This window comes from Girardinichthys multiradiatus, chromosome Y (genome assembly GCF_021462225.1).
Source record: "Girardinichthys multiradiatus isolate DD_20200921_A chromosome Y, DD_fGirMul_XY1, whole genome shotgun sequence".
Classification (NCBI taxonomy): Eukaryota; Metazoa; Chordata; class Actinopteri; order Cyprinodontiformes; family Goodeidae; genus Girardinichthys; species Girardinichthys multiradiatus.
In genome coordinates this window covers 15024153-15037810 of record NC_061818.1, presented here as the reverse complement: position 1 = coordinate 15037810, position 13658 = coordinate 15024153, and the positions used below count along the sequence as shown (strand labels likewise).

Below are 13658 nucleotides of genomic sequence, written 5' to 3'. Positions count from 1 at the left end.
TGCCTTTTATTCAGTTATCATATTTTATCAATTAAGATGGACTTGATATACATTTAAGAGCAAATTCAACATGTTACAGCTGTGTTTGGTTATTTTAATTAGCTCCTACAGTGAAAGATCTTGATAATTTGGTTAAACTTTATTTTTTGTTTACACAACAAAATCATAACTTTGTTTTTGTTTTGCATTCTTTTAAATACTACTAATGACCAGGGTTATGAAATGTGTTGATGTTTGAACATGATATTGGTACTTTAAGAGCATTAATGAGCAATTTTGAGCTTTAGCCCTGGTTTTAAATATATTTTGGAACTGAATATTTTGAATAACATTGTTTTTAATGGATATTTTTTTTGCTTTTTATTACAGCTTTTCACTTGTGCGAGACTTTGTGATTTGGAAGTTTTCCAGTGCTGCCAGCTGTGATCTTCACCTGTGCTTCACTACACCCACCTTCAATCATCTACACTACTGTTACATCTCAATCAGAAAACAACACACTGACTAGATAAACATATTCAGACACAACAGACATTTTATTTACAAACCTACACATAATATTCACTAACACACACACTTTCACTCACTATCTTCCCACAAACACTGTTTAATTAATTTGGAACATATTTAAATACATTTTACAGTTTGTATTTTCTCTGTTGCTTTGATCTAGATAACCGGTTTTTTCTCCCCCAGTTTTCTTCTGTTTTTCTCTCTGTCCACCAGGATGCCACGCAAGGGACGACGCTCTGAGGCCGCCAAGAAGAGATGGAGGACCCTGGACCAGGAGGACCTGCAGAGCAGCCAGCCGGACGTCGCCAAGGTATCTTGAGTTATAAATCGTAATAGTTTATTTTTTTCCTAGTATAACAGTAGTTGTTGGTACTTTTGTGCTTTCAACATGGTTGTAATTATCCCTATGTTTGCAGCCCAGGACATCCCCACCCACCGCGCAGGCTTGGACCCCCACCCAGTCTCCGGAGAAGAAGGTAAAGCTGTAGTTTACTGTTCAGTAACTAAGTTTTGGATCATTTGTTTGGTTTTATTTAGTCATTGAATTTTTATTTGTTCTCAGATGTCCCGACTGCTGGAGTCCCCGGGCCAGGTGGTTTGCCAGGAGGAGCCCCGTAGGCCATTGACCTCTCTTGTGTCACGTATGTACATTAAGTTATTTTGTAGAATATGTTCAATTCTCAATTCAGTGAAATTTTATTTTGAACTGTATGTTTGTCTCTCTATAGGCCGTGGGACGGGGCGTCGCCATCGCATCGTGAAGTGGCCGTTTTCCCCTGTGACTTACCGTAGTCACAAGTTGGTCCTGCCAGCCGCGGTCCCGGAGAAGAGGGTATGTTGTTTCTGTCCCACCTTATACTTCATTCTCAGTGTACAGTGAAAACCTAATCATATCACGTTCATCTTTTTTCTTTATTTCTTTTTTAGTTTGTTCTTTTGGTTGGTGACTCCCATCTGCGTGCTTACGTTGATGAGTTTGTCTCCATGCCAGAGGGCAACCTCTCCTTTGGGTTTCTTGCAACCCCCGGGGCCTCGGTGGACGAGTTGAGGCGTGAGGTGCTGGGAGCAGTTCTGCCTCGGACCCCCGAGGTAGTCTGTCTTCTGGCACCTGGCAACAACTTGGAAGCCAGAAGGACCGTGCAGCAGTCGGGCGCGGACTTCGAGGGGCTGCTGCTCGCCGTCGGCAACCTCTGCCCTAACGTAAGTCTAATATTCACTGAATTTGTTCAAAAAAAAAAATATATATATATAAATATATATATATATAAATGTATGTTAATTTGTGTTATTTACTTTGATTCAATCATACAGGTGGTTGTTGTGGACTTTCCTCCACGTCTCACCGTGGAGGAAGACCACCAACAGCTGCTCCGGCAGGAGTACCACCGTGTGGCTGCTCGGAGAAGTAAGTGATGTTACACCATTTATTTTTATACTGAAATTTTAGTTTGTGGAATTGGGTAAATGTTCCTAATGTGTTCTCAGCTCACTGCCAATTAAAGTTGGAATTAACACAAAATTAGTGAAAAACAGAGTAGTGCTAGGTGTCTCTCTATCATTAAATCACTACAGTGTTAGTCTGAGCGGCATTAAGAATGACTGTTGTCTTCCTCTCTCCTTCAGATGTTCGCTACCTCTCGGTAGTTGAACATTTCCCACGGAGCTGCTTGGACATGTGGAGCAGGGATGGCGTAAGTTGAATTTTTTATATTTGTTGCTATCAAAATGTTACTAGTGCTTAATGTTCATGATTGAATGTGTTATTTGACTTGTGTGTTGCAGGTTCACCTGAGCGACCATCCTGGGATGGAGGTCCTTGCTCAGTTGCTGTGGGATGCGTCCTACACGCAACTCGAGTTAAGTGCACCGACATCTCCAGCTCCACCTCCTGCTCCTGTGACGCCTCCTTCCCCCGTGGTGAGACGTCCCCCCCCCAGGCTGGTTGTGGTCGGCGAGGTTCCAGCTCCGCCTCCTGCTCCTGTGACGCCTCCTTCCCCCGTGGTGAGACGTTCCCCCCCCAGGCTGGTTGTGGTCGGCGAGGTTCCAGCTCCGCGTCCTTCGGACCCTTTCGCTTGGACTGTTGTCCGTGGTGGCCAGAGGGTAAGTAATGCATACTTGATTTTTTAATAAAACGTAAGCATTGTTTTAGGGAATTTGTAAGCATTGTAAATCTTCTAATCAATACAGACGTCGCGCCAGGTCCAGAGGGGTGATGGCTCTCCACACATCACTGGGAGGATGGTTGACCAACAGGTACGTTTTGCTTCACCTGAAATCTGAACATTGTGTGTTCCCTCAGTGAAGGAATGAAAACATTTTAAGCATTTTTATTTTCTATTTTAAAGGGAGACCTGCTGGACTCGACCATTCCCCCGAATCCTGTGTGGTTCAGCCCAACGGTGCTGGAGGAGATGGACCTGATCGTTCCTGCGTCTGGCCGTGACGCTCCGTTACCGACGCGTGCTCCGAAGGGGAAGAAGGTATTTTTGGATGCTCATTTTAAATTTGATGTGCTACAAATGGTCTTGTCAGTCATTTCATTGCATTTGTTTTGTCTTTTATTTAGAAAGCCAGTGTGAGACGTCGTCCACGACCCGATCCCTCCAAGCCGAGACCGGAGGAGCTGCAGGTCTGAAACTATTTTAACCTTAGATCTATCATTACAGAAAGGATATAGGAATAGTAGTGGATGTAAGTTGTTTTAAATTATATTTGCAACAGAACATGTTGTGGACAGAGCCTAAATCACAGATACCTCAAGATGTTTGGTGCATCTTCTGTACTTTCCACTAAACTCAAAGCTCCTGTTGATTTCAGGTGGAGGGAGCTCCGACTGAGAGGACCAGGCCAGCCCGTCGCCAGCCCAGGAGAGCCGCCCCCACGTTGGAGGTTGACGCACCCGCCGAGTCCTCTCCCGCGCCTCTGGAGGACCATGTTATGGATGACAGCTGCCAGGTAACTTTCATGAATCATCTACTGTTGTAATGTCAAATATTTTAAATATGTAAATACTGGAAACTAAACTTTATTAACCTTTTAAATGGCGGCACCAAAATCACCAAAAACTACTGAAGCCGGTGTTGTGAGACACTTGCCTGGTTTCTGGTACAGAAAGCATTTCAAACTGTTTCCTGTGTTTTAAAGTAGTTTCAATAGTTGAATAGTAGTGGATGTAAGTTGTCTTAAATTATTTAAAATATATTTGCAACAGAGCCTAAATCAGAGACCTCAAGATATAGAGTTGTGTGCATCTTCTGTACTTTCCACCAAATTTAAAGCTCCTCTTGATTTCAGGTGGAGGGAGCTCCGACTGAGAGGTCCAGGCCAGCCCGTCGCCAGCCCAGGAGAGCCACCCCCACGTTGGAGGTTGATGCCCCCGCCAAGTCCTCTCCCGCGCCTCTGGAGGACCATGTCAGGGATGACAGCTGCCAGGTAACATTCGTGAATAATCTACTGTTGTAATGTCAAATATTTTCAATATCTACATCCTGGAAACTAAACTTGACCTGTTAACAGTTTTTGTTTAATACAGTTGTATATTTTTAATTTGTTAACTTATGAGCCAAAAAATGTATGTAAAAATGCTAAATTTATGCCATTTTCTGATTATGATTCAGGCTTCTTCGTTGGAACCCTGTGCCAGCGGTCCGCCTGTCCAGACTGTGAGGGCCACACATTGCCAGGCTGACTACAGATACGGTACATTTTCCCGTAATCACCAGTGCACCTGTATGGCTCTGACATTTTTAGCGTACCACAGTGAGGGGTTGCAGTGTGACACAGTCTTACTTGACAGAGTACTTGAGCAAGGAGATGCACTTTATGTTGGCATTAAACAGCAGCTCATGTTGGACGGTAGATTTGTTGATAATCACTTGACAGTTGAAGAGATGCCCCAACAAGTACTGACAGACGGGAACATCTACTCTGTACACACAACGGGTGTCAGAGTTGGTCATGTTTTGTGTCAGAATGATAGCCCTCAAAGATCACGGCGAATGGGATTGCCTCTTGCCTCACAACTAGAGTGCCTGTCTGAAAATGTCACCCATGCTTTTCTTTTGGTGACTCCTGAGTGCATTGCAGTTTTCCGGGACAGAGACGGTAGGTTTGGAGTTTTTGATTCTCACTCCAGAAACTCAGCAGGCCTGCCCCATCCTAACGGAACTGCAGTGGTCATGACCTTTAGCAACCTAACGCTCATGGTTGAACATCTGTACAAACTCTTTCAGAACCGTGGCCCCTATGCCACGTATGAGTTTGTACCAGTATCGTTTGTCAGCGACGACATTGGTGATGCCCCTCCTCCGGCCTTGAGCAATCTGAATATTTCACCTGGATCCACACAAGCAAGCCCAGGTGCTAAGAAATCAGAGAGCGCTTCTGATGAAGAGGATGAAGAGGAAATGCCAGCTTGGCTTGTTGAAGTTGGCCACATATTAGAGGAAACTGTCCCAACGGTGCCAGATGTGTCCAAAATGCCGAAAGCCAGGAGGAAAAAAGTAAAAGACAGGGTCAAAGCTCAGCTGGGACAGGATGTAGTTAAAAAAATGAAACAAAGAACATCTGAGAAAGAAAAATATGATACATCGCCTACATATAAGGTAAAAAAACTACGGGCAATGAAACAAGCATATCTTCTTCAACATGCAGAGAGGAAGATCCAGTTAACTGCTAGATACAAGCGTGATGTTGCTTACCGAAGGAGACTAATGGAATATGTAAAGGAGAGATACAGCAACGATCCCAACTACAAAGCCAGACAGAAAGCATTTATGAAGGAGTATATAAAGGAAAGATACAGCAAAGATCCCATCTACAGAGGCCGACAAATGAAATATGTAAAGGAAAGATACAGGAATGATCCCAACTTCACAGCCAGACAAAAAACATTTATGAAGAACTATATAAAGGAAAGGTACAGCAACGATCCCAACTTCACAGCCAGACAAAAAACATTTATGAAGAACTATATAAAGGAAAGGTACAGCAACGATCCCAACTTCACAGCCAGACAAAAAACATTTATGAAGAACTATATAAAGGAAAGGTACAGCAACGATCCCAACTTCACAGCCAGACAGAAAAGACTTATGAGGATGTATATGAAGAAAATGTACAGCAAGTTACAGTTCCGGGTGCAACATATTAAAAAATGTGCTGTCAACAGGAGACTAAGACTATCAAAGAAGACACTTCCTCAAAATACAATGCTGCAGTGTGCAATGAGAATCAGGCGAAAATACAGAAGGACTTTAGGCTTTCTCCAAGGAACTCCACAGCCTCTGATCAGCAACGAAATGAAAGCTGCAATTCTGAAATTTCAAGAGAAAATTCAACTTGGACCCACACATGTCTGCACGGTGTGTCACAGAGCTCTTTTCCCGAGTCAAGTCAAGCATTGTAACAGAGCCAAATATACCAAGAACATTCGTGTGGAGGCCGAATGCCTGACAGGTACGTATGTTCACATGTGTGACTCTGCATGCTCCGCCCCGTGTTCTGTACCCAAAGAGAGGACTCAGGAGTGGATCTGCTACACGTGACAGCTACGTAACCAGAGGAAAGATGCCATCAATCGCTGCTGCCAATCACCTGGACCTGGCACCTATTCCCACAGAGCTTTCCCTATTGAATGTACTTGAGAGGCAATTGATTGCAAAAATACTGCCTTTTGCCAAGATTGTTTCATTGCCCAAAGGACAGCAGAGAGCAATTCATGGAGCTGTTGTTTGTGTACCTTCGGAAATGGAAACAATCGTGAACTGTCTTCCCAGGCCCAGCACAGAAGCACAGCTTTTACAGGTTAAGCTGAAGAGGAAAATTAAATACAAAGGATACCAATACTTTTACACAGTAAACATGGAAAATGTTTTGGCTGCACTCAGAAAGCTTAAAGAGACCCACCCGGATTACAAGGATGTAAATATAAATGAAAGTGCAACATTTGAGGATTTCCAGGACGACCAACCTGTTGAGGAATCAGAAACCCAAGCAGAGGATGCAGTCACAGACCAACCTGACCACATAGGGGAAGAACATCAGGCTCTTCGACCGGGTCTGATCTTGGACACTTGCATGCAGCCACCTGACATAGCACAGGAAGTGCTCTCCTATGGAGATGGAATTTTTAGTGTCGCTCCCGCCCAAGGAAACAAACCCGTTGGCTTCTTTACTGTTCCAAGGCTGGAAGCCAAGGCTTTTCCTGTGCAGTTCCCCACTGGCCAAAACACGTTAGACGAAGCCAGACGAGTTATACTGTCACCAAGTATGTATTTCAATGTCAGGCTTTTCTCTGTAGACACTCGATTTGCCAAAGACCAGAGTTATCTTTTCTTTGCTCAGTTTGTTACCGAGACTCATATGGCCAACAACAGCATGTCAATTCAGTCAAGAAAAGGCAAAGCCAGGAGCAAAGAAGGACAAAACATTTCCAGCAAGATGCTACAGGACAAAGAAGAGTTAGAAAAACTAATCCAAAATAAAGAGGCCACTCGTTTTATGCAACCCCTAAGAGGAACTCCAGCTTATTGGGAGAAAGGTTTGCGCGATTTGCACGCCATGGTGAGGCAGCTGGGAAAGCCAACCTTCTTTTGTACCTTCTCTGCTGCTGAAATGAGATGGCCGGAAGTCATTGAGGCCATCAAAGCTCAACACGGAGAGCAGGTCAACTTTTCAGAGCTCGACTGGAACACCAAGTGTGACATTCTTAGGAGCAACCCTGTTACTGTGATGAGAATGTTCTCCAAGAGGGTGGATGCTCTCTTCACAGATCTCATTTTGTCCCCTGCGCAGCCCATCGGACCAGTTGAGGATTACTTTTATCGTGTGGAATTTCAAGCAAGGGGTTCCCCGCATATACATTCTGTGATATGGATTAAGGATGCACCTGAGATGGAGGATCCCTCATGTTGTGACCAAGTCATCAATTTCATCGACCGTTACATATCCTGTCAGTTGCCCGATGAAAAAACAGACCCTGAGCTCCACAAAATTGTAACGGAGGTTCAAATGCACAGCAAAAAGCATTCCAAATCATGCAAGAAAGGAAATGTGCAATGCAGATTTGGATTTCCCAAACTACCCATGGACCGCACCAGAATCACAGTCCCTCTCTTATTCGACTTTGAAAATGATTGTGATGAAAAAGCTAAGCAATCCAGACAAAAGGATGGCCAGAAGAAGTCCAGAAAATCTAAGCCAATAATCATCTCAAACCAACAAAGAGAAGCAAAGAGGAAGCTGAAATCAATAAGGGATTTGCTCATGGATCAAAAATCTTCTTTCAAGGATTTGTCAGAATTACTCCAGGCTTGTAAGATGACCAAAGAAGAATACAACCACTATGTGGATGCTCTGACTTCTGGAATGGTAGTGATGATGAAGCGTGATCCCAAAGACAGCTGGGTGAATGGATACAACCCGGATCTCCTGCGTGCTTGGAATGCTAACATGGACATTCAGTATGTGATCGATGAGTACAGCTGTATTGAGTACATGATGTCCTACATAGCCAAGCCAGAGCATGAAATGGCGCAGTTCCTCAAATCCGTTGTGGAGGATCTAAAGAAGTCCGATGTCAACCAACGGGACGAGATGAAAAAGATCATGCAGGCCTATTCAAAACAGAGAGAAGTTAGCGCTCAAGAGTCAGTAGCCCGTACATGTAGTCTACCCCTTAAAAAGTCATCACGCAGTGTCATTTTTATCCAAACTGATGAAGACTGTGTGAAAATGAGCCTTCCCATGAGCAAACTGATAAACATGGCCCCAGATGAAGAGAATGTTTGGATGACAGGATTGCCTGAAAAATATCTCAACAGACCTGAAACGTTACAATTTCAACACATGTGCCTGGCGGAATTTGTGTCGGAATACAGGGTCCTTTATGGAAAACAAATTGAAGGACCAAATGCAATCCCCCTCCTAAATGATGCCGGATACATCCAGAAGAGAACAATGGGCAAACCAGCAGTTATCAGATTTACCCGTTTCTCAGAGAAGAAAACACCAGAAAAGTTTTACAGACGGCTTCTGAAGTTGTACTTTCCACACAGAAGAGATGAGGACCTGAAAAATGAGGAACACACAACTTACAAAGCCTTTTACGACAATGGACTCTGTGGTAGCTGGCAAGTTAAACAGTACGTTGAGTGGAACCGCAAAAGATACGAAGGTGAAGGAAAGAAAATCGACAAGATTATGGAAGAACTGACAAAGCAAGGACCGGTTCGCAATGCTTGGAACACTTTTGCTCCTGAAGTTGAATTGGACCGTTTGGAATGCGTAGCGGAGCGACCCTCAATCGATGAAAATGAAGAACAAGACCCTGTCCCAGAATACCAAGTTGATGTCAACAGTGGAGCCATGCCAGCAATCCAAATACCCAAATTGAGCCCTGATTTTATTAGACAAATGTACCGTAGTTTAAATGAGACTCAAGCTTCCATGTTTTACGCCATTCGCCATTGGTGTCTGCAACGTGTCTGGGGTCAAAATCCAGACCCGTTCTTTTATTTTTTGACTGGAGGGGCGGGCTGTGGCAAGTTTCCTGTTATCAAATGTGTTTACCAGGAAGCAACCAAGCTCTTGCGCCAGCTTCCCAGATTTCGCGATATTGGTGATATGTCTCAGCCCACGGTACTCCTCACAGCTTTTACTGGAACTGCAGCTTACAACATCTCAGGCAAGACTTTACATTCAGTTTTGAAGCTACCCAAAAGCTTAAAGCCACCATACAAAGGACTTGGAAATACACTGGATGAAGTGAGAGCCGTTCTTTCCAATGTAGAAATCTTAATCATTGATGAAATCTCCATGATCTCCAAAGACTTGTTTTCATATGTCCACTGGAGATTTCAACAAATCAAGGGAAACACAAGACCATTTGGAGGGATTTCTGTTTTGGCTGTGGGAGATTTCTACCAGCTGCCACCAGTGGGAGGAGCAAAACCTCTTTGTGTCACTGAGGCCGGCGTCCTTGATATCTGGAACGAAAATTTCCACATGGTCAGTCTGACGGAAATCATGTGACAGAAAGACGACAGAGCATTTGCGGAGCTCCTGAACCGGATTAGAGTTAAAGGGAAAGCAGATTTACTCAGCGACGGCGACAGATCTCTCTTAACACAAACTATTACCGACCCCAAAGAGTGTCCAATGGACGTGCTGCATGTTTTTGCGACAAACAAAGAGGTGGACGCTCACAATGCAGCAGTTGTGGCTTCTTTATCAACAGTAATAGTTGATGTTCAGGCAGAGGACTACAAGAGGGATACAAAAACAGGAAACATGACAAATCTAGGTAGCTGCGTCAAAGCCAAGAAACGAGATTTGCCTGACAATCTACAGGTCGGATTGGGAATCAGAGTCATGATCATAAGAAACCTGAACGTAGAGGATGGTCTTGTCAATGGAACCTTTGGCACTATTGCAGATATCATCACCAGGACTAAAGATGGAAACAGAACCGTGAAGTTAATAGGACTGAAACTGGATAGTCCCACAGCTGGCCACACCAAAAAAATCAAAGGGAAACCAGACAACTTTGTTTACATCGAGAGATTTGAGGAACAAACCAGCATAAAAGGAGTTGTTCGACATCAGTTTCCAATCAAGTTGGCGTTTGGATGTACAGCACACAAAGTACAAGGGATGACCATGAAGTCTGCAGTTGTTTCTTTGAAGAGAGTTTTTGAACACGGAATGGCATACGTCGCCCTCAGTCGCACAACTTCTCTCGAAGGACTTAAAATCATTGATTTGGATGAGAATAAGATCTACGCCGATGAAAATATCAGAGCAGCTATGGATTCAATGAGAACAGCATCGTTCTCAAACGCCAGACCGCTCTTGAATTTTCAATCACGTCATCAAAGTGCAACTTTAAGAATTATTCATCACAACGTCGAAGGTCTCATCTCTCATTCTGAGGACATGAAACACCATCATGAACTCAGATTGGCAGATATTTTATGCCTTACCGAGACTCATTTATTTGGATCTTCTGCTCCAGCTTGTTGCCAAATGGAGGGTTATTGTTTCTTTTCACGCAACAGACATGTTTCTTATTCCAACCGAGTGGACATGTCTACCAAAGAGGGGGGAGGAGTCGCCACTTACTGCAGGAGTCTTCTACAACCCCAGGAGCGGAGATACTTTCACAATGTTACCGATCTTGAATACAACGTTGTGAAAGTGGATGCGCCGATCACAGCCCTCATTGCCACGGTTTACAGGCCACCAAGTTATGATCTAGCTACGTTTTTGACAAACATGGAAAATCTTTTGGATGGCCTGAATTCAATGGATATTCAGCCAGTTGTGGTATTGGGAGACTTCAACGAGGACCTCCTCTCTCCGGGGAAAAAAGCAATCAAGGAGTTGTTTGGAAGCAAAGGATTTACTCAACTCATCTCGGATCCAACAACGGAAAGGCAGACTCTCATTGACCACATTTACATTTCTCAGCCAGAATATTGTGTTCAGTCAGGTGTGTTGCAGACTTATTACAGTTACCACAACCCTGTATATTGCATTTTGGCTTCATTTTCAGCTGCATCTTCACCATGACTTGAGAGGAGGGCTGGGAAACAAATTACACTAGGACAATAGTCCTGTCATTTTTAATGGTACTCCATCTTAGGTAAAAACACCAAAGTGAGAACAAATAATCAGAATCAAATGTCCTCAATGATTCGCTTGGATACTGGAAATCCAGTTGATGTATTTAAAGGGTAATAAGAATAACGGTGTCGGCTGACGGCCTGTACAGGTCCAGTAACGGCTGTAAGCTTATTGCTCATGAATACTTCAACTTGAGATGACCACAGTACTCCATTTGAGGCACCGAGTGGTCACCTAGGATACACCTGGGATATTGTAAGAAAGTGAATGTATTTAACAGGTAATAAGAATAGCGGTGTCGGCTGACGGCCTGTACAGGTCCAGTAACGGCTGTGAAGCTTATTACTCTTGAATACAGCTACTTCAGACGACCACTGAACTAATTTGGAGACCAGTGCATTTTTGAAACATTTTATTTAACTCCCCTAGAGAACCTGCTAGAGCTCTCTAGTATTCTTTTTATTTTCCTTTTTTGGTTTTCTTTCTGATCATGAGCCAATGCTCCAGTCTGATGGAGCAGTTTTTTCCACACTATGGACATTCTCCACTCCGCTCGGTTTGCTTGGCCATTATGTTAATTTGCTTTGAGTGGAAAGAACCGTTTTTTGCCCAGTTTTAGTAAGTTTTTGCAGGCTTGAGAGCATGCAACGCACGGCATGACTCATGAGGGTTCCAAGAAGAGATGGAGGAAGCTGGACCTGGTCGATTTGCAGAGCGGCCCATCATACGTCACCAAGGTATCCAAAATCTAGCTGATGATACACTATGAACCTAAAAAGTATTTTGTATGTTGCAATTATAGTAGCTGTTGGTAGAAGTTCAAATATAACATGAATCTCATGATTGTAATTATTCATGTATCCATGCTTTTAGCGCAGGACACCCCAACCCACCTGGCAGCCTTGATCTTCCAAGCAGTCTACGGAGAAAAAGATATGGCTTTCATTTTGCTTTTCATTAACTGAGCTTAGGATAAGTTATTTTCTGTGCTTTTCTCATTGAAGTAATTTGTGTCTCTTTATGTCAAGGTTTCTGGACTCCGTGCCCCATGACCAGGTATGTCCACGACATGTTCAGGGTAATTTGCAACAACACAATGAAGTTGTGATTGTACATTTTTCTCAAAACTTACTGCAGTTGCAACATAGACCCCTCCTGGGTCACCTACGTAGTTAGAAATCTGCATGTTCATGATTTTAAATGATGATGATTTTTCTTAAGGCTTGAAAGTTTTATCTTGATGTCTGTGTTTCTTTCAACATGCCGTGGGACGGGTCATCGCCATCAACAACTTGACCAACAGCTGGAGCGTCAACGAGGCGGGAGCAAACATCAAGCATTTGCGGCACACAGTCTGCAACCTCTGGACTTATGTAAGCTTAATTTCCACTGCATTTGTTAATTATCAAATAAATCAAAAAATGTACCATGTATATTAATGTTTTATTTATTTAAATTGAATTTTACAGGTGGCTATTTTGAACTTTCCTCCACTTCTCACCATGAAGGCTCTGATGTGAAGCAGCAGATCACATCCCAACAGGAAACTAAAGTGTCTCAAGTCAAAGAGCTTTAGAAGAAATTATAGCAGGAGATCACTGAGCTGAACTAATTACATGTATTGCTTTGTCAGACCAAATGTTATTGTTCAAATCCTTTCTGAAGGAAACTAATTGTCATGTTTGTCATCGCTAAGGACTTCAGTCATTTCATAGTGCATACTGAGCCTGGTTCTGCTGGAGGTTTCTTCCTGTTAAAAGGGAGTTTTCCTCTCCACTGTCGCTACATGCATGCTCAGTATGAGGGATTGCTGCAAAGTCAACGCCAGTGACTGTCCACTGTCTCTACATGCTCATCCAGGAGGAGGGAATGCTGCAAGTCACTGACTTGATGCAATCTGCTGGGTTTCCTTAGATAGAAAAACTTTTTATCCAATTTGAATAAAAAGCTAACTCTGACTGCACTGTTCAATTGTTAGGATTAATTGGAATGTATGAACCTGACTTGTGAAGTGCCTTGAGACAACATGTGTTGTGAATTGGCGCTATATAAATAAAACTGAATTGAATTGAATTGAATTATCTCAAGTATCAAGAAGTGGATTTACTTGTGTAAATTACCATTAAAACTCATGGTACAAACGCATCCTGATTCAGAAAGTTTTTATTTCCTCATCAACATGAATCATACTCTTGGCTACAGAATAAAATTTAACTACAATATTTAATAAAAACATTTAGTCATGTCAATGTAGAATGCTGAATTTGGTTGAACATTATTGCTGCTAAACTATTGTTCCCAGCTGTTTTTCAAATGCATTATTATGACAGGTTCAAGTCTGAAGCCATGTTTACGTTCACTGCCTCGCCGTCTTTCTGCTATTAAACAACCTAGTAAAATCTTTGAGTAAAACATATATTTATGTCAAAGTCTGATTCATGTTTGTTCGAAAAATGTACAAACACTCCACTTACCTTATTTCCTTTTTACTGATTTCGTCAAGCTTCTGGGCCACTATA

The 13658-nt window shown here is 43.0% G+C and overlaps 2 protein-coding genes across 9 annotated transcripts; both read left to right on the top strand.

Moving 5' to 3' along the window:
* Nucleotides 1-373: 373 nt before the first annotated feature.
* Nucleotides 374-6059, top strand: LOC124864890. The gene is made up of 14 exons (XM_047359851.1): nt 374-823; nt 930-989; nt 1076-1154; nt 1242-1345; nt 1441-1713; nt 1825-1918; nt 2137-2204; nt 2296-2613; nt 2701-2766; nt 2859-2993; nt 3080-3142; nt 3331-3468; nt 3808-3945; nt 4131-6059. The coding sequence occupies exons 1-14, from the start codon at nt 728-730 to the stop codon at nt 6057-6059; spliced, it is 3561 nt and encodes a 1186-aa protein (XP_047215807.1). The 5' UTR covers nt 374-727.
* Nucleotides 6060-7492: 1433 nt separating this feature from the next.
* On the top strand, nt 7493-12982 carry LOC124864664. 8 transcript variants are annotated; one of them, XM_047359528.1, is made up of 5 exons: nt 10296-11876; nt 12013-12072; nt 12162-12217; nt 12443-12512; nt 12609-12982. In XM_047359528.1, the coding sequence occupies exons 1-5, from the start codon at nt 11822-11824 to the stop codon at nt 12713-12715; spliced, it is 348 nt and encodes a 115-aa protein (XP_047215484.1). In that variant the 5' UTR covers nt 10296-11821; the 3' UTR covers nt 12716-12982. The 8 variants fall into 8 exon arrangements, 4 of the variants coding, with proteins under 4 accessions (XP_047215484.1, XP_047215486.1, XP_047215483.1 ...); XM_047359530.1 differs by having other exon boundaries at nt 10297-11876; nt 12162-12195; nt 12609-12712; XM_047359527.1 differs by having other exon boundaries at nt 10299-11876; nt 12403-12512; nt 12609-12712.
* Nucleotides 12983-13658: the final 676 nt, after the last annotated feature.